The sequence below is a fragment of the Equus asinus genome, chromosome 22 (genome assembly GCF_041296235.1).
Source record: "Equus asinus isolate D_3611 breed Donkey chromosome 22, EquAss-T2T_v2, whole genome shotgun sequence".
NCBI lineage: Eukaryota > Metazoa > Chordata > Mammalia > Perissodactyla > Equidae > Equus > Equus asinus.
The window spans coordinates 42,753,927-42,775,388 of NC_091811.1; the positions used below are offsets into that span (position 1 = coordinate 42,753,927).

The following is a 21,462-nucleotide window of genomic DNA, read 5'->3' on the forward strand; positions in this document are numbered from 1 at the left end:
AGAATAAATTTAAAGATCCAGAATAAATCCGCCACAGTAAATTGTCTACACTGGCTGTATCTATCAGAGGGTTCAGGTCTCCTCCCGTAATAGCACAGGCTCTTTTTTCCTAGGCCGTCTCTACAGCACAGGGCTGTTTCTCATTTTGTTCTCACAGAAATGGGTCTTTGCACATCAAAACTGTCTGAACTTCAGGCTGACCTTTCATTGATTAGAAAATTCAGCATCTGCCATGAGATGTGCCATACAAATAGAAGCCTCCTCTTCAGTTGCCTAATATTAACAGCCTTTAACTACACACTGATGTCAGGGAATGGTTATAACTAAACTAATTCAGCCCTGGCAGCCCTGAGAAGAAGACGGAAGACTCTACAGTGAGCCAAGTTTTTGCACACTTAAATCACTTTGACCCTTTTATTAGGGTTTAGCAACCATGATCAATTATGCACAGAAGTAACTCTTCTGTTCACTAGACTCATACATTTAATCAAGCTAAATAATATTAAGAAACTTAACTTTAAATGAATCAACATGTGCAAGATTTCTTTTTGTGCTACAGGTACATTTGAAAATCCTTTAGAATAAAAAGAACACTCAAATAGGCAATATTCTCCAAATAAAATTCCCCTAAAAAGAGATTAAAAACTTTATCAGAAAAGCTCTGTAACAGCTATCATTTCTTTCAGATATTCTGCTACATTAAATAACTGCCCTAATACATGAATTTACTTTTGGCTGTTAGGTGAAAAATTTGATCTTATCTAGGCCCTGTTAATATACTCTAATGTGTAATTCTAGGTCCCAACTCTTGCAGGTATTTTTGTATTCAGAACAAGATGAATATAAATACTTTTCCTTTGTAAGCACTTTTCAAAGTTCTTAATTTATGTTTATTTGTTTGATTAATATGTTTGATTATTTCTTTAATTTCTCTCTTCCTCACTAGACTGTAAACCTCATGAGGGTAGAGATCATTCATGTCTGTTTGGCTCAACATTACATCTGCAGTACCAGGGGATTCACATAATAAAGGTGCAGTATGAGTTTGTTAAATATATTAACCCCTATGACTGTGGGTGAGCCCCTCTGTTTGAACATGTCTATGTGTCTCATGCACTAATTACCTTGGAGTGGGATGAAAGATGCCTAGAAGACACCTATCTCTAGAGTGAGAAGAAACTACCAGTAGGAATATCAGCAAAACAATCTTAACTGGAGAGGAATCAAGTAATTATAATGGTTACACCATTTTGTTAGAGGAAAACGCTGAATCTATTGAATGCCTCTCTCACACCACTTGTATTGTACTAGGACTGCTGATTTTCTACTACCATGTAGTTAAAGCTGAACATCTGGAAAGAAACTCTCCCTTCACCTACTCAACTCATTCAAAGGCCAGGACCATGTACTCAAACTGTGCTATCCTTGAGGTTTAGGCCCAAGGTTTAGGGCTAGGAAAGGAGAATGTGTTAGGAAAGACATCTCCCACCAGCGTTTCCAAAACCCTCCCCTATTCAGGCTCCCTTCCTCACCGGCACATGTTACAGTGTACAATTTTTGTTATTGTTGGTTCCTTCATTACTTCAAGTTCCAACTCAAATTCCCTTTTACTCAGGTTTATAGCCATACCACCACTATTCTATATACTTGACCCAACACAGGCTCCTACTCCCTCCAAGTCACCAGTAACCAGCTTAACAAATGTTACGTTTTACTTATACATAAAGTTAACTCATATTATAAGCTGTTGGTGCCAATTCTGATACAGAAAAATGAGCAGCTGTAACTTTATATTTTAGTTTACCTTTATAAATCACTTACGGCTTACGCTTTAAAATACAAATTGATACTTTATGATTATTGTACCTCAAATATTCAAGTTTTTCTCAATAAACTGAGACAAATTGATATCTAAAGTAAGTATCTAAGGAGCAATGAAAAATATTTAAGTTTGCACGTTACATAGAATCAGAATCTTGGAGCTAGAAGGAACACTAGTGATCATGTGGTTTAACCCCTTTGACATTTGACGGCCAATGTCAACCTTTTGATAGACAACCAAAAAAGAAACTGTGGCCTGGGGAAGTTAATCCACTGAAGGGGACTAAAACCAAGTGTCATGACTCCCAGGCCAGTATTCTAGAATCTTGCACTCAAAGTTCAGTCCTCAGACCAGGAAGCATCAGCATCATCCAGGAGCTTGTTAGATTTCAGAATCTCAGGCTCCACCTCAGTCCTAGGGGATCAGAATCTTCATTTGTCAAACTCCCCAGGTGATGTGCATGCATATTCACGTTCAAGAAGCCCTGCCCCGGAGCACCTCACCACTCTGCTTTGGCTATCCTTAAGGGATGACATAGAAAGTGCAAGCAAACTCTATTCACTACGTACATTTAAAGGACTTGAAGATTTGAAGGTGAGAAAATGCTTCCACATACTACTTTATGTATCTTATTTTTATTTATCAAAATAGAAGAAATTACTCATTTTCAATGCCTTAATTTAATTCCAATGACAAACATTAATATCCTAATAATATACTAATTAGGTGAATTCTAGTGTGACTTATAGACCATGAGAATTATATTCTAATTATATAATACTTTAAATAAGTTATAGAATTATAGAATAGAATTATAGCAACTTTAGAATCTATGTAATATGTAGAATATAATCGTGGAATGTAAATTATAAATAATTTCAAGAAAATATTTTTATGCTTTCATATTTAAACTAAGATATTTTAACAAATTGTTGCACAGTAAAAGTTCTCAAAAGGTTTATTTTAAGATATGAAATTTCTAAAGTGGTGCTTCTAAAATACTTAAGTATTATTTTGAAACCAGTTCATTTTCTATTTTACGTATTTATTTTTTGCTGAGGCAGATTGGCCCTGAGCTAACATCTGTGCCAATCTTCCTCTATATTGTATGTGGGCTGCCGCCACAGCATGGCCACCGACAGTGGCTTAGGTCTGCACCCAGGAACCCAGGCAGCTGAAGTGGAGCATGCCAAACTTAACCACTAGGCCACACGGCTGGCCCTTGTTTATTTTCTTAATCACTTTGATTATACAATCTGGAGATTTGTTTTAGAAAAATCTATGAAGAGAAGTTCTGCTAAGAAGTAAAATATTACTTGATCCTGGTTTTAATAATATAATTCTGGATGAGTAAAATGCAAATTTTTACTATATAAAGAGTTTAGAAAGTGTTTATAAATTGTCCTCAATTTTCAAATGACAAAGAAGAGAATATCCTGTTTTGAATGCTCATTTCAAATACATTTTAAAAGTAACACTTGTTTTTCTAATTCAACCTGAAAAACACCTTGTAAATCTTATTCATAGTAAGGCCACAGTTTCCTTTTGCTTTGTTGCCATTTTAATGATGTTTTTCAACAAAGAATACATCAAATAAGGAAGAGAGAAGAGAGAGCCCACCCTTGACTTAGCATGGGCTACAACAAAATGTCAATTCCCACCCAGTTAACAATTCCCAGTGTGCTCACAAGCTTCTGAAAGATACATTCTGAAAGTGAAATGGTGGGGGTTTTTGGTCATTGTTAGCCTAAAAAAGGTAAGTCACCATGTTAATTATTACAGTTATTCTGAAATCATGTGAAATTTTCTGAATTTTAGTTTTAGTGAAGGTTCTATTCTTAAAAAATAATTTAAAAAAAATATACTTAGTGTTTTGGTTAATTTTATAAAATCATCATTACTTTTAGGAGCACCAAGCTAATTTAGTTTTGAAACGATCTATAATTCTATAACACATTTCCTTGTGAATGGCAACTAAGTATTTTAATGACATTTTAATAAAAAACCTGGGAAATATTCCAACCTTCTTTCTTCTCGATTGCTTTCCTCAAGTTTCTGTAGCCTTCAAAATCACGAGGCACAGTATTGGAAGGCCAAGCCAATGAAGGACAAACCAGACAGTAAAAAGCGAAAGTGATAAGAAGGTAAAAATGATACATGAGCTTGAAGACTTTAAAATAAATTTTAAAAGATATCATCAAAGGACAATACACAGTAAAAAGGCAATACATTTTGTATGAATAAAAAGGAAGTAGAAAAATAAGCAGCATTATATCAAAGAGGAGTATATAAGCTATCAGTTGAAATTATTCAGCAGTAAAATGCAGAGCTTCAATTTATATAAATTAGTTAAGTAGCAGAAGTGTTTGGATGCCATTGCTTTTTTTAATCTGAAATGGATCAATTTTCTCAGCTTCCCCCCAAAAGCCAACTTTCAATGATGTCCTCTTCCTTTCAAACCTTTACAGAAGACCTTTTTATGGCATCATTAAAAGAACTTCAAAAAGTAATGCCTTTATACCATAATATGAAAATATCATTAATACTACATACTAGGATACTACTTTAAAAACTTGTATTCTATTTTAACATACTACATATGAACATCACTAAATCTAAAAAAAAAAAAATTCTATTTCAAAATTATACATGAAATGGTATTATGGTCAAATGAATATGGTTGTTATGATATCAGTTAAAAACTACAATTTTATTAATTGAAAATTAAAATCTCACAATATCACTGTACTAGAAACTAACTACCGAAAGGACCTCTCTTAGGCAAAGGTGGCAATAAAATGGGAAATGTAGTACTTTCCATTAGTAAGATTATTTTTCAATCAGAAAAGTATAAGAGAAACTATAAATATGTACTTAAAGGCTTTGAAATATAATTTCAAGAATATTCAATATGCAGCACTGGGCATCTTTACTCAATGGAATGTACTGAATGCCAACATTTGTCACATAGACAAAAAGAAAGATGTGCTAGGCTCTGATAAAGCATAGCATAGTAATCTTGATTGAGCACACTTTTGCCAAGAATTCCAAAATTTTTTTCAGAATCATCAATATTTTAAAATGAAGAGATTGAGGCTTAGGTATGAATTATTTCATCAAGCCAGTTCTCATTTTAATCTTAAAATGTGTGTTCACATGATTTTTACTTGTTAGCCTGTGATTGTTTTTCACAGTCAACTTATATACTGCAATTACAAGAAGCGACTAGCAATCTTTCTGAGAAAAAAAGTCTACAGGATGATATTCACTGGGTTCAAAAGGTCCAGTATAGTGGCTAAAAAACTAATATAAAGCCATCAGCTAATAAATCTCTGTGTTTCTAGAATTTCAACCTGACACTACAAAATACAAATTTAAATGCAGTCTGATGATGCAAGTCATTTAAAGCTAGATATCCAAAAATATGGAGATTAATGTGAGAATGGTAAACTTCCTGTACCCATATACACAGAAAAATGCAAAAAAAATTTATGTCTAATCTAGGCTTATACTGATGATAATGAGCTGCAATGGCTCAGAGGATATGGTTCCCTGGCAAAGAGCCCAAATTTTCTATTTTTCAATATGCAGAATTTTTGTTTATCTTACACAAGAGAGTTATACCAAAATGTATGAATGCGATGAGCTAATAGGCAGATAAACTTTAGATGCCTTCCCAATTGTATCTTTAAAAAATATTGCAATCAACAGTTCAAAAAGACAGTGGAGAGATGGAGAAATGAACTAATAATCTGATACTTCTCCATAATTTAAAGTTGTTTAGTTTTCATTTTATTCAGTTCCATTACAATGCTTCTTCTATAGTAAAGAGATAGAGAGTGAATGACAAACTTCGCCAACCATTCTAACATTTGAGTAACTCAAATATAGGGAATATAGTCTATCAATTATTCTTCCTTATTTTCTTATACTCCCTTATTTTCTTACTATTGACACTTTTGGATTAATTTACAGCTCAACAGAAAATAAGCACAGAAAGGTAGAAGAGCAAACCTTAAAACTCCATATATTAGCTATTGGTTGTAGCTTTGATAAAGACTTTAATGCAGAAGAGGGTGAAACTTTCATGTAAAACAGGATATATGGCATCCTCCTCGAAAACAAACGCAGCTTCTGACATAAAAATGACCCAGTTGCCACTTTCTACCAACACTTACAATGTCAGAAGCCCCGTAGCCACTACAACCAGAAACTAACACCACAAAACAAAGTAAATTAAAAGACACGAAGCTTCCAAAGAATTTGTGGATTCAGTAGGGAGGAAAGGAAGCCACTATGAGAACCAGGACAACTTAGGAAAGCTGAACCCAAACCTCAAGCCTCAGATATATTTTGGAAACTCTCAGCCAAAAGGAGGTAAAAAAAAAATCTCCCCTACACTACATGATTTTTTTTTTCTTCATGAGGTTGCTGCCCAAAATTTCAGTCTTTGGATTAATGCTTTCTTGTTCAAAATTACAAACATCCCTAGAGGAAGCTTATTGGTTATAAGTCATTTCCACTGGTATGAATTCCTTGAGTCAGACGGCTTTGCTCCCAGGTTTGAATTTAAGGAGATGAGAGAAGAAAATATATGATTTAGAAATTGGGAGTACTTCAGAGTAAGGTAGAGTTACATGAGAACTGACTACATAAGAGAGGAATGGATCAAGGCAGCATGGGGACACAGGAAGTCAGGAGATGGGAGTAAGGAAGACTGACTAAGGCAGAAATTCATATTTTTTCCCCAATGGTTGGCCTACACTCACAAAAGGGAAAGTTTCTTCCCCTTTTTTTCCTTTTCTTATTCCCTTTTGAATTGTTCTTACCATACTATAAAATAGGTACAAATCATTTTATGTGAGCGAGTTGGGAAATTTGGACATTATCTATTTATAACACTTTATAGATAAAAATTAGTCCCAAATTCCAAACAATTTTTAATTGAACTTACTATATATGTATAGTTGAGGCAGAACCCAAATTTTGCAATGCCCTTTCTGATAAATAAAATAGATAAATATGAGGCATGGAATACAACTCAATCAGAATGAGTACATCCAAACAGGAGCTAACGCCTCCAAAAGACATCCTGTGGAAGACGAAACACTAGTGTGAGTACAGCTGCTCTCATTCTAAGCACTGCTGGAACTCTTTGCTTCTTTGTTTGTTTCAACCTATAGCAAAGACTTTGGCTAAAATGGGAGCTTATCCACATTTTTAAAATAGAAATTAACATTACATACAGCTAAAAGTTATTGAGATCTAGAGCTAAGTGACTGGTGATGAACGAAACATTTTATCAAGCTGAGTAAAACAGTATTGGTTTTCATTTTTTAATCCACAACAACGTTTGAATAGAGTGTGGTAAGAAAAATTCTATTTAATTCTATAAATTCATATATGCAGTAATATAAATTGATAAACTGGGTCTAACGGCTTTAATAGTTATACAGTTTATGGTAACAACAAAATTTTTTAGGTTCACACTACACTATATAGGTGGTGGTTTCACAAAGACACACACAGCATGTGTGTGAAAATGCTTTATAAAGCATTTTTTTAAAGCATCATATATGTTACGTTTTAGAAAGTGTTAATTTGTTATTCTCATTCTAAGCTATCTTTCACTTTTTTCACAGATGATTAAAGTTGCATCTCAAATTTTCCTTCTCTGACTGGGGTTTTTCCTCACAATTTTTTTTTCTCTCATATCAATTTTTGTTAGGAAGTAGCTTTTTTTTCAGTTGGATTTTTGTGTTTAAATCCAATCGTTTGGTGAGGTCTTCTTAATATTAACATCTGCTATTATTTTTATCATAATAATTATTATATCTATCATAATCACGGGAATAAGTCAATTTTCACTTTGGTATAACCACTGCTTAATTTAATTTTTTTACCTGAAAATGTTTAGGAGTTCCATAATAAAGCCATAGTTACAAATCTTAAGAATAAAATGTTTTTCCTTTAGTACTATTTATCAGTCAAAATGCTTAAAATCCTGCATTGTCACAAAAATAACCTGTATAAGAGGTATTAATTTAGGGTACCCAAGATTACTATAAAAATGTCAAAAATAGCCTCAGCTTCTATTGGGATCCCTATCTATTTTTCATTATTCATACCCAACAGGTAATTATGGTAACATCTCTAAATTTACCTCAAAAGGAAGGAGAAGAATCAGCTCATGATCTTGAGAAATATACCCTTGCTTATACTTACTTATTATTCATGAACACAAACCATCTAGACCTTTAAAAATAAGACATACCATTTGACATTCTGACCAACTGCAGAATTGAATTTTACAAGTAAATGATAAGTCATGTGCAAAACTCTCATTTTCATTCAAGCAATATGTTGGGTCACATCAGTTTTGATAATTCTGTGATCACTGTGTCAGTTTTAATTGCCCTGCATAAGAGCTAATCATTATATATTTCTTAATGCTGCCATAATCAGACATCCATGAAAAACACCTATTAAGATATTAGTATCTTAAGAATGCAATTTCACTTGCAATGCTTCCTAACCATAGATGTGTAGCTCCTTGTTTTAATTATTTTCATCATTCCTTTTTAACTCAAGGACACAGAGCAGAATTAATTTGAAGCATTTAAACCTCCAACAACTTTGGTTAACTGACTGTTCAAGCAAGAAATGCCTAATTGCTCTAATAAAGTTCTAAATAAACTGAGCAAAGCAGCAGGTAGATTAAATGTCCATGGTAATTCTACAAAGCACGTCCCTTGTAACAAACCATTTGACAAACAAGATAGCTCTGCTCCCTTTTGAATATCTAGCCAAAAATGCTTAAAAATAAAATGACTGGCATTTTCAAAATATAGTCTTAGTAAGTAATTTGACTGCACCATAGAATCAATATGCAAACATGTCAAGAATTTATGAGTATTTAACCACTCACACATTACAAGTGGTTAAACTTTTATTTTCCTCCTCTTCTTTGCACCCAGTTGATTTCAGAGGGAGATATTATCAGGATGCAAGGAAAGGAAAGCCCAAAACAGTGGTGAAAAGCTGAGTAACTCCTTGCTAGAAGATTGAGAAAGGCTGAAATAACATAAATAACTTTCACATAATCTAATCAAATTAGAAGCCCTGCAGAAAATACGTAAGAGACCAAATGACATTAAATGACAGTATGATGGATTAGTTTAGCCTTTAGTTAAACTAATCTAGACAGGAATCAGAATATACCCATGAGACTACTTAATTGCATTAGAAAAATGGGGAAAAAAAATGAAAACACTGAGTTGTCATGGCAGAACAAGCTTTGCAGAGAAGTAAGATGAATGGAATGCAAAAGCAGCTATTTGAAAACATAATTAAATAATTTCTAATAGTAATTTTACCTTGTCATAGTCTAAATAAAATTCATTACCACATTATCATAATTAAACTTACTTTTCTTACATACAAGTAGCGATAAATCATTAGAAGTATATAATTATAGAGAGATGGGGGTACAAGGGAAAAAGGATATAATTATAATCGTCAGCTAATTTAAATGACATTTCATTTATTAATATACTAATGAGACTATGTATACTCATTGTAATTGCAAATTAAAATATTCTGAAAAGTAAGAAAAATAGGGATTCATTAGCAGTGATTTTATAACACTACCTTTTTTTCTTCTTCTTTTCTTTCCTTTTCAGCTTCTCTAAATCTTTCTTAGCTAGATCTATGATTTCAATGGTCTCTTTGTCTGAGGATAATATAGTAGGAGAGAAAGCTGATGATCCACTGAAATACGCTGACCTTGCTGTGGCTCTTGTCAAGTTTTTTCGAAGGTTCTCATTCACTGCTTCACTTTCTAATAATTTTGCCCTAGAGAATAAAAATATATTTAAATAGGGAACATATTTTTATTTTGGTAGAAAATACAGATCATAAAATTTGCCACTCCAACCATTTCTAAATATACAGTTCTGCAGCATCAATTACATCCACACTGTAGCGCAATCATTGCCACCATCCACCTCCAGAACTTTTCATCTTCTCCAGCTGAAACTCTGTACTTAATAAAAACTAACTCCTCACCCCCCCACCCCCCCTACCCACCCCTACCCACGTCTCCTTCCAGCCCCTAGCAACCACCATTCTTTCTGTCTCTATGAAGGTGACTGCTCTAGGAATAAATAGGGAACATTTTAAACGAATTGTTTTGCATGCTAAAACACTTTCCGGGATGTATTTCAACACTGTTACAAGATAGGGTTGTTTTTTTTAATAAACATACCCAGAAACATTAATGTCCATGATATTTTTTTCATTCCCTAATTAAATAATTATACATTTGAAATCACTCTTTCCACTCGAAAGTGTCAATGGTAGTTCGATTACTTGCATTCTGGCCAGTGGGCACTAGTTATCCTTGCTTTGTAAATCCATCATTTAAACCCAAAATGTACAAGCAGCATGGTCCCCTTCCTTTCAGTTCCTCATTCATCACGCTATAATAGCATTCCCAAATCTTTGCAAGGACTAGTTTGTCAACCTTGCCCCTGACAGGCTGAAAGACATCTGGCTCCTGAATATGGCGTGGGAAAAGACGGTATCTCCAAGGAAACCTGAGTTTCATAATTGAAAACATTCTTTTGTTTGCTCAAGCAATCCTAATAATGACAGGAGAATAATGTACATACTGTCAGTAATATGCAAAAACACACAATGATGAGATCCTAAAAAAATCTGGACTCTCGAGACTAAAAGGGATTTAGAGAGTCCTCTAGGCCAGTCCCTTTACTTCTATTTGATTTAAACCATCAAGAACACAATTTTCTATTTCAATATAATAGATTTCCAGTGTCAATTTGGGGCATGGGTGATTGATACAGGGCTATAAGGAGAAAGTACTACCTACTATCTCTGTCTCAAAACTATGCTACTAAGTAGTTTTGCCATATGTTCAAATATTTCAGAGGAAGATGCTAGATTATTTGTAGCTACTAAGCTCTAGAAAGCATAGTCAGCTCTGTGTTTTTTCATTGTCTACCAAAATTACTCATGATGCTGTTGAGATCAGCTAGAGACAGAGTGTACGTAAATCAGTGAATGTATGTTTCAAGTCAGTGTCCTACACATTCTTTAATGAAATTGGGGGTTTTTTTGTTTGTTTTTGAGGAAGATTAGCCCTGAGCTAACTGCTGCCAATCCTCCTCTTTTTGCTGAGGAAGACTGGCCCTGAGCCACATTTATGCCTATCTTTGTCTACTTTATATGTGGGACACCTACCACAGCATGGCATGCCAAGCAGTGCCATGTCCGCACCCAGGATCTGAAACAGTGAACCCCGGGCCACTGAAGCAGAAAATGCACACTTAACCGCTGTGCCACCGGGCCAGCCCCTGAAATTGTTTTATTATATATCTGATGTCATATGTGCACAGACAACAATTACAATATTTTTAAATGGTTAAATAGTTGCACACAAACTTCCGGGTTAAACGACTTCAAAATTGTTTTAAAGAAAATTCTGAATATAATGCTGTCATTTTTTTAATCAAAAGGGCAACCTAAGTATAAAAACTCAGCTTAACTATAAAAACTCAAAGTCAAAATTTACACTTTTCTACATTTTCAATATCTAGCACAAAGCCTGGGTACATAAACATGAATGTTATGAAGGAATGAAAATATAATAAATTAGCTATCAACAGTGAATGACCTATTTTTTAATTGGCTCATTTACATAATAATCGGACAACTTGTGTTTTTTTTCGTTACCTGATTTTAAAAGTTTGCATTTGGTAGGGGCATACTCAATACTTCTTCAGTCCTGGTGCTAATAAAAGCGGAGACCTTTGGGGCTCACCTCCACAAATTCCACCCTACAGAACCTGCTTTTTGTATGTGCTGTAGAAACAACAACTCTCTCATTTTCTCTTCCCATTCACCCCCCCACTTGTTGCTGCCTGTATTTCTCTTAATAGAAGACCAAGGAGTGAGTCATGAGGGGAAGTATACAGAATTCCCTGGGAAGGAGCAGACTGCGGACTTGCATCTCCGCTCTGTCACTCACAGGATTTAGGGCCATTCGTTTCTAAAAGCCTGTACTCTTTCCTTTGTAAAATGGAGAAGAAAATAGATACTTCCCTAGGATTTTTTGAGGATCAATGATAGAATGAATTTAAAACTCACCTGACTGATAATATATTTAACAAAAAATAACTATTCTTCTCAAATCTGCAAATAATATAATTATCTAACCAGCAGAGAGTTAGTTAGATAAATCAGTTACAACACAAGATAGTACTACATGGAACCATGTAAAAATCATGTGAGAAAAATATTTAATAACATTAAAAAATGCTCATATCTTGTCACATTTCAAAGAACAGATAGTAGAGCAATATATACAGCCTGATGTCAATTTTGCTAAAGTATGCATTGAAAAAATATGGAGGAGATATACCAAAATGTTAATATCAGTTCTTGCAATGGTGGGAATACAGATGATTTTAACTTTTTTTTTAAATAATTTCCTATATTTTCAAAAGTGTCCATGAAAATTTTCAATCCCAAAAAGCCAAGGATTACTTAATTAAATAGTGACTATTACTATTTCACAACATGTACATTTATTAAAAGATAACTAGCATTATTTTATAATTAGAATAAGACAAAATACAAACATTCCCAAGTGGCAATACATTAGCAAAATTTGCATTAAGTTCAAGTAGCTGTGAATAAAGGCCTTACTAAGAGCAAGTTTTGAAAAAAATATGGATTGGAGTAGGATTTAGTAAATAAAAACAGACTGTGAGGGGCCAGCCCCGTGGTCAAGTGATTAAGTTCGTGCACTCTGCTTCAGCGGCCCAGGGTTTCGCTGGTTCGGATCCTGGGCAGGCACATGGCACAGCTCATCAAGCCATGCTGAGGCTGCAGCCCATATGCCATAACTAGAGGGACCCACAACTAAAAATATACAACTATGCACCGGGCAGCTTTGGGGAGAAAAAGGAAAAATAAAATCTTTAATTAAAAAAAAGACCAGAATGTGAGAACTTGGACCTAAATCACAGTAACATGTTAGATCTTTAAAGTACTTTTCAATTTAAGAACTTCTACATCCTGTTCTTTTATTTGAGTCCCATAACAACTCTTTGAGACTAGCAGGTATTGCCACATCTTACAGAGGAAGAAACTAAAGTTCAGAAATGATAGGTAATTTGCCCAGGTAATCCAGTGTAAATTCAAAGCTCATTTGTGTTTATCCTATATGTAAATTGTTTCTATATTGTAAATTACAGTTCTGGGATTCTAGAAGACTACTCCTCAGGAGTGGGACGTACCTAATTAAAGAGCCATCAAAGAAAAGTTGGGAAAGTGGAACAAACTATTAATCTACACCAAGAAAGATTTGATCACTGATTGAACTCAATGCCTAAGAGTCATTTCTGTTCTCTAAATAACTTAAAGAATGGTCTTAACTCAAGAACCTTAAAAAAGGAAGATATCAGATGCTCCTTTTAGCCACTAGAAGGAGTGGAAATGATTTAGTGAGTTTTCTAGGAAATAATCAGACTAGTCAAGCCATTTGTCCAATAGTGAGGTCAAGCCTTAGATATGGCCTTAGAATAACAGGGTGGAAGAGAGGAAATGGAGCACAAGAACCAGAGTATGGAATCAGCCTTAACAATTGACCAGTGCCAAGGAAATAAAAGAGAAGCAGGCTAGGAGCAGGAAGAGAATCTTCAGGAAGTAAAAGATAGAGATTATCAGTTGTAGCTCAAGAAATGGTAAAGAAGGGGGTCTCCAAAGCAAAGAAAGATTGGTCAGAGAACAAGTTTTCGGCAGTAGGTGGGAAAGAGTACTGCCAGCACAGGATGAAAACTGCAAGTCCAGGTTGGCTGCTGACCAGAACTACAAACCAATGCCCCAAAGGTCTCTGCCAAAAAGGTAATAGTTGGGGAGATGTATATACAGAATAAAAGTGACAGCTTTTTGAGTAACTTTATCTATTGCCACATCAGATGTCTTCTCATTTGTTCTTGTTTTTTGAAACATTTACGGGATTCCAGTGTGCCTTGTGGGGGCAGAAACAATAGAAGTAGTACTCATCTCTGTTTGAGAATCTCTAGAACAGCCAGAGGAAGAGAGAGGGAAAGAGAACACAAATATAAGATGGAGAAGTGTTGGAGTGGCTGCGAAAGATGATCTCCCATTGGTTATTTTCCACAAATGGGTAGCAGAAATGAGATCTGAGCTACTTAGATGCCCCCCACGTAGCTGACTATAATTTTACTGCAGGAGAAAGTAGCTCAGCCATCAAGGGCAAACCAGGGAAGCTGAAAATTTTCAGAAATGATTAGTGTCCCTGACCTTTTTGGTAATCTTATTCCCCTAGTCTGGGCTCAGTAGTCCCCTCCACATTCCCACACCACATGTGAGTCTTTCTTTTCCTGATTTCTATCATTCCATTTACTACATGTGACTATTTATGTTAAGTCACTCCACCTAGACTGTGAACTCCTTGTTATGTCACACTTACTTCCTCAGCCCATAGCATGGTACTTGGCACATAGTGAGCATTTGTAGTATATGTGTGAAATGTGAGTAATGAATGAGCCTCTGTATGTACCAGAGAGGCAGGCAGATTGGTAGGCATGCAATGATTCACACACAAAGAATAGCTGGATAAGTAGAAAAGAATAGGAGTAATAGGAGATTAAAAGAATTAGAGGTGACTTATTGATGTTGACCATTCCCAAATGATGAGGGAAGAGGCACAGGGAGGGCAGGCATCAAAGGTAATTTCATCACTATCAATACTGCCTGTCCTGTATGTCAGGTTAGGTAAGCTCCCAGTGAGGAGTATAACAAAAAGAGTAGGAGGATAATGTGAGAAGATAATCTGGGAAGAGAGGGGAAGAAAGCAGTTTGGAATGTGACACGATGGGAAAGGCAAGTGCCTATACCCCTAAAGTTAACCTGACCAAAGGGCTGAAATATCATCATGAAGAGTTACCAAACAATAAGCCCAACAAATAGCAGTATTACTACACTGTAAAACCAAAAACACGTGCATTATATAGTACAGAACGTGAACTGTACCTGAGATCTTCTATTTCTTTGATATAACTGTGAATCATATTACTAATCTCCTCGTTCCCTTCACCTGCAAGATAAAATAAGAAATGAAGAATTTCCTTTAAATTAAAACTTCAACAAAACAGAATGGGAGAAAAAAATAAAGTTATGGAAACAAAACAATAATGCTTTAAAACAATTAGTACAGCAAATTTCCTACCATTAATTACACGCTGTCAGTAAGATAATATGATAAAGCAAAGGGCACATTTTGTTTCTGTAAGAATGTATTATTTACCAATTAAATATTTAACGTAAAATCACAAGTTGTACACATGCAGACTGACATTTCAACTTCAAATAGTCCAGGTAATTAACGAACACAAAGAATGTTCCATGCCCTCCAGAAGTTAATCCCTCGCTCATCCCACCCTACACACATACCTGCTCTGGCAAGAACTTGGTTGGCTTGATCGCTAAGAAGCTGTGTGATCCTGGCCCTCAAAGCATCCACCGTCTCTTGCATGGCTTTAATTCTTACACGCAGGTTATTATTTTCAGTCTGTAGCATAGCATTCTCATGAAACATGTCATTGATGCTTTCCACACCCTCCTCATCAATTATTCTTTTACCCTAGAAAAGGAAAATATTCCCATTGGTTGAGAAGCCTTAAATACACAAGAGTTTTGTTTAAGGATGCTACAGGACTATGCAATTCTACAGTGAAGAGTCCTTTTGTCGTAACAGCCTCAAGCAAAAGAGATCCTTATCCCTGTACTATATCCCCTCCATGCTGCATTTGTCACGAAAGAAACTGAGTGGGTAGGAAGCCTTCTGAAACAAGAGGTTGGTCAGGTTGATAGACTGAAAATTACTAAAGGCTGTCCACATGAAAAACTAGAATTCTACCTCCAAAAGGAAGGAGGCCACTATTGGGACAGACAAGAGACTGCAGAGATATACATATGCAAGCCATCACAAAAAGGCATCACCGTACTCACAAAATGTATCACAAAATGCAGCCCAAACCCATTAGCTTACTGTTTTGTACTCCATGAGCTCCATCTGAAGTCGTGTGATCTCCCCACGGAGTGCATTGATTTGCTGACTAGCTCTGTCCTGATTGACCATCACCTTGTTCTTGATATTTCTAGCTCGATTGGCATATTTCAGGGTATTTAAAGTTTCCATAAAATCTCTGTCTGAAGGGCTGACACATGCTATCATGATTGTTTGGCTGAAAGTTACAAAGAATAATTCGGTTTACAGATAAAAGCAAATAAAACACTGAAATAATCATTTTTAAATACCTGCCCTCTAATAATATCTTCAAGATACCAGAAGATTGATACTACTAACTTAAAAATTAAAGCAAATTTAAAAGCTATCATGCTTTAAGCTATCTTAAGAAAAAAGATTTTGTTTACTTATGTAAAATCAGGAAAAATCAATTTATATTATCCTTCTTTGACCCATAATACCTTGAGAAAGTATAAGTGCATATACTTATTTCTCACCTCTTTAGAAAAAATTGATAAAATGCAAACAATAATTCTAAAATTTAATCTACCTATAATATGACAAATTGAAATTCAAAAATCATTTCTTTCATTATCCACTTAGCATTTCAGGATTTTAAATTTTCCTTCTTTTTATTTAATCACTTGTATCCTGATTTTTGATGTCAGCAAAGAATTTTACACAATCCTATCACCTGAACAGAAGAGTATTTAGTATATCCATATGTTTTACAATAGAAAACTTCATTTGTGATTGAGTGGTCAAAGTTCCAGAGTTTCTGGCCAGATTACAGAGGAAAAATGGGAAACATTATTTTATGGTCATAATGAATTGTTTTACCAACCAAAGAACAAAACAGTGAAATGCTTAGTATTCCCAAGCTATTATGTCTGTCAATAAATTCTAAACAGCACTTACACACTAACTGAAAAAATATATAGGAATTGCAATTAAGGACGTAATTTACCCACCCTGGTAGGAAACTCATGCCTATCAATTTTGATCTATAGCCTCCAGTCTCCTGCCTTCCCCCAATACTCTCAACACAGTACTAATAGTAACCCTTTTAAAAGTGGTCCCATTCCACCCATCTTTCCCCTTTTATCAACTCTTGCCTTTCCTTACTTACCCTTACTCTCACTATTATTCAAGATTCAGCTCAGCTTCCATCTAGTCCAAGAATCCAATGCTCAGTTTGGCTGTACTCTTTTCTCTCTGCTTCCTCACACCCTTTGCATATCTCTTTTTGTTTATTATTATTATCACACTGAAATTTTATAGACCCTACTCTCAGACCCTAAACTCCTAGAGGACATCAAGGATCATCAAGCTTTATTCATCAGTATACTTCACATAACACAATATTTGGAAGATATTTTGTCATTAGTAATTGTTTGTGGTGTGTGTCACGTGTACATAACATTTGTTTATCAGAGGTCAGAAAATTGAGATAATTCATGCCCCTCTCACTCTCTCTTTTGATGAAGAAGATAAGAAATCTAGTGACGATGGTGATTATGACACTGATTAGAGAATAAATAGGACTTCTCAAAGAGTAGTCTCCAGTCCAGTGCCAGCCTAAAAAGTATTTGTTATAGTTCACAATAAGCAAAGAAATTGAGAGTGAGCATTTTGGAGACTTTTACAACATTTGAGCTTGCTATAATCAATGAACTCATTTCACTGACTAGAGTACAGACCAGTTAAAGTGTTTTAGAACTCACATGTTGTCACAAATGGGACAAGCTGAGTGCAGTCGGGCACACTATTATTAAACTGCCACAAATTGGGCAGGTAGGGAAGAGAACTCTCCCTTCACAAATGTTTTGAGAAGCACTGGGATCAAGTGCTTAAGAAGAATGGTGAAAGTCAGGAATGAGAGGAGCTAAGACCTATTGTGGTGAAAAAGTGACATATCGGATAAAACCCAAAAGATAAAAATTTCAAGAATGGTTGTGTTTATGAAAAATTCAAAGAAAACATTAAAGTTGTTTAATTTTAAAGTTTATATAAAACCACAATTCTGTTTTAAAGGAAACTATACCATTTAAATATACTATTCTGTTATATATCTTATATACTGTTATATCATATTATGTCATATACCATATTATATAATACATTAGGGAGGAAATACATCACAATGTTAACAGTAGTTACTTGCAGGTAATAGAAATATAACTGATTTTTTTATTCATGCTTTATGTTTTTCTGTATTTTTCAGAATTTTTGCTATAAACTTGTTATAACATTATATTAAACATTCTAAATGTATGAAAGCCAGCTGAGGTTAAAAAAATAAAACTCAAAGGATGGTCTGGCAGCATAGTGGTTAAGTTTGCGCACTCTGCTTCAGTGGCCCAGGGTTTGCAGGTTCAGATCCCAGGCACGGACGCGCACACTGCTCATCAAGCCATGCTACGGCAGTGTCCCACATATAAAATAGAGGAAGACTGGCACGGATGCTTGTTCAAGGACAATCTTCCTCAAGCAAAAAGAGGAAGATTGGCAACAGATGTTAGCTCAGGGCCAATCTTCCTCACCAAAAAAATAAAATAAAAATAAGTAAAATTCAATAAATTATGCACTTAAATATATGTAGCTTGTTTCCAAAAGCATCTTTGATCTAATTTTTCTTTTAAGAGTAATTTGTACAAACTTCACAAAATGAAGGTATTTTGTTCTCCAAGGCTTATACAAAGTACAAGGCTTTTGAACCAGGAGTTCAATCTTAACATTTTTAGTAGGAATTGAGGCTTACTAAGGGTAGGATTAGAAGGGGTCTTCTCCTCTGAGGAGTTACCACTCAGTAAGGAAATGGATGAGGAATATCTGAGACTATTTACCTGTAGCCTATCTAAAACTCAAGAGGAATTTGAGACCCGCAGTGCAAATATCTTAGACTGCTTACAGGGTGGCATCTTTCAGAAGTATTGTAGTATTCAAAAATATTGAAAGTTGTAAGGGGAGAACATTTATCATCTCCACCTTCTTTCATATTTAAGAAATACATATAGGAAAGGGCTATAATTTAGCAAACATGAAAAGTTTATATTTGGCTTAAAACACAAAAATTTTTGTCTGTTATAATAACGCAGATTGATATTCAGGATCAGAGTGAAAATATAGAACAGAAGTAAGAAATATGCAGTAACAGAAGCAACATTGCACCCATACATAAGCTATTCTAGAAGAGAGATGAGTTAAGACAATGCCATTATTGCATAACAGGAAGAAATATAAAAATGATACTGTTGAATTCTATAAAACTTTATTTCTAAATCCATCCAATTTTGAATCTAAATAAATTTAACATTATCAAAATTCTTTGAATAATAGTTGTTCAAAAAGGAAGTTTGCAAGTTTAATTACCAGATAAGTTTACAGTATCTAATGATCTTTTCAGTAGACATGATGGTAGACTATTGAAAACATTGTATAATGGATTCACTGTGGTTGTCTGTAACTTGTTGAATTGTGCTGTTTGAATTTAAAGGCCAAAAATGTTTGCACTTAAAAAGTTATATAAACATCAACACCAATCTACTGATGTTTATAAAGAGGAATGTATTACCAACAAGAAGTGTTTAGCTGATGAAACAGATCAGAAGGATGCAAAGTATAGAAAAGGAGGAATATCAGTGATGTTAGCAAAGTTTATAACCAGAAAACACCCTACATTTCATTCAACTGACATTAAAAAATGTTTTTCCACACGTAAAAAAAATTTTTAATTTTTAGGAGATTTTGTAAAAAGGTATTAAATATATTTAAATTACTTGGTAATTACTTAGAAGACAGCACTAATTTTCAACAAAATTTTATTAGGCATCTGCTACGTGCCAAGCACTGAAAGAGAAAATATGATATACTAGAAAGACCACATGCTATGAACTTCATTTACAAACTAAGTCACTTTGAATAAATTACTTAATCTCTCTGGATTTCAATTTCCTTATCTATAAAATAGGAATAATAACACCTGCCTCAAGGGATGTTATAAGGATCATGTACAATAACACCATACAAAAGAACTCACAAATTTTAGGTACTTAATAATTATTAGTTCCTCATCCTATTAATTTGCTTTATAAGAAAAACAGTTCTGATAAATAACCTTATAAACTTACTTTAAAAAGAGTGAATAATTGAAATTCAGGAATATGGAGGATAATCACTTATGCATACCTATTACCCCCAAGGGAATCCTGCAGTAGTCTTGTCAGCTTAGAATCTCTATAGGGGACATGGGTGGCCCTCTTGCTCTTGTCTCCCAATGCACTTATTACATTGCCAAGTGCCAACTAAAAGAGAGAGAAATGATAAAAAATTTACTAATTATAAACTTTTAAATAACAAAAGCTTACAGAGAATAATATGGAGACATGACAGAATTGAGAACATTTGTGTCTAGTGTTGTTTTACGTTGGTATTTTGAAGTATGAAGTAAACCTCAAAGTTTTCTATATTAACTACTAAAAGCTGACACCACTCAAAATTTAGTACTCTGTATATACCCATAACTCACAGATACTCAAACTTCTATTCAGAGATGTTCTTTAGATATAGAAATGTTGTAAGATTGGCGACGTCTAACAATTTCTAGAATCATCAGAGCATCAGTTTGCATCCCCAGAAATCATGAATTCACGTTTTAAATTCTTCTCCTCAACTCAATGAAAAAATAAAAAGTTTAGGTAGTTTAACAGTTTCATGAAACTTTCTTGTTGCAGTATAGCTTCCTTATGGGAAAAGAAAATCTCCTTTAACTAAAACAAAAATATCAGTATGATTTCTCTGAACAAGATATTCCTAATGCCAGTACAGCTGTTTTTAGAAATACAGTGAATCTATATGCTAAGCATCCAATATCTAAAAAACTAAATCAAATTACAGAACTCTTTAATCACTCCTCCTGTCACCCCTACTGTTTTTCCTACTGTTCCTGGACTAGCACCTACAGCATAAGCATTATCCTAAATGTTGGGGTCACACTCGCCTTCAGTAACACAAACACCTATAACCAGGTCGTTGTTGGAGCCAATGGATGGTGCAGAGAGTGGCATCAGCATCACATTGTGTCTTAGTCTCCCTTTTCCAAAGAGGCCAGAGTTTTAACCACTGGCTACACTGAAACTCTATCAGAAGTGTTTGAACAAGCTTCAGCAGCCTAAATAGGAAAATGGAGCACTGGCTTTTGTCTTTTCCTGGCAGCACAAATGTAAATACCACCATGATTTCATCTGAGAAATTCAAAACAATACACAAAGTCCAGGATCCAGATCACTCCCTTTAACACAACCTTCAACCATAGGGTGGGAGCATCAAGATGGGTATTGGAGTTGGAAGCTTGGCTCTCTTTAATCAGCCTCAGTTGATGATTCCCCCACAGAAGGGTTGCAATCATACAGGAGCAAATATTGGACAACGACAAAAGAGGACCATATGATTGGCGCCTCTAGCTCCAGGATGGGAGAGAGGGAAGCAAAGCAGAAAACATGCCCTGATGCTATCAGCATCACAGAAACTTAGGGATGTCATGACTTTTATGCAGGAACAA

At 34.8% G+C, this 21,462-nt stretch overlaps 1 protein-coding gene across 13 annotated transcripts in view; it reads right to left on the reverse strand.

Annotated features, from left to right (window-relative positions):
* The window catches only part of KIF21A (kinesin family member 21A), a 147,832-nt gene that overhangs the window by 43,276 nt on the left and 83,094 nt on the right, over nt 1–21,462 (reverse strand). For 8 of the 13 annotated variants that reach the window (XM_070494029.1, XM_044775317.2, XM_044775325.2 and 5 more), the window contains exons 7-12: nt 20,091–20,206; nt 15,924–16,119; nt 15,326–15,515; nt 14,906–14,969; nt 9,473–9,676; nt 3,846–3,884 (exon numbers count right to left, since the gene is read on the reverse strand). In XM_070494029.1, the coding sequence (XP_070350130.1) occupies nt 3,846–3,884; nt 9,473–9,676; nt 14,906–14,969; nt 15,326–15,515; nt 15,924–16,119; nt 20,091–20,206 (809 nt within the window). The remainder of the gene's footprint in view (nt 1–3,845; nt 3,885–9,472; nt 9,677–14,905; nt 14,970–15,325; nt 15,516–15,923; nt 16,120–20,090; nt 20,207–21,462) is intronic. The other 5 variants (XM_070494032.1, XM_044775322.2, XM_044775321.2 and 2 more) reach the window with 1 other exon arrangement.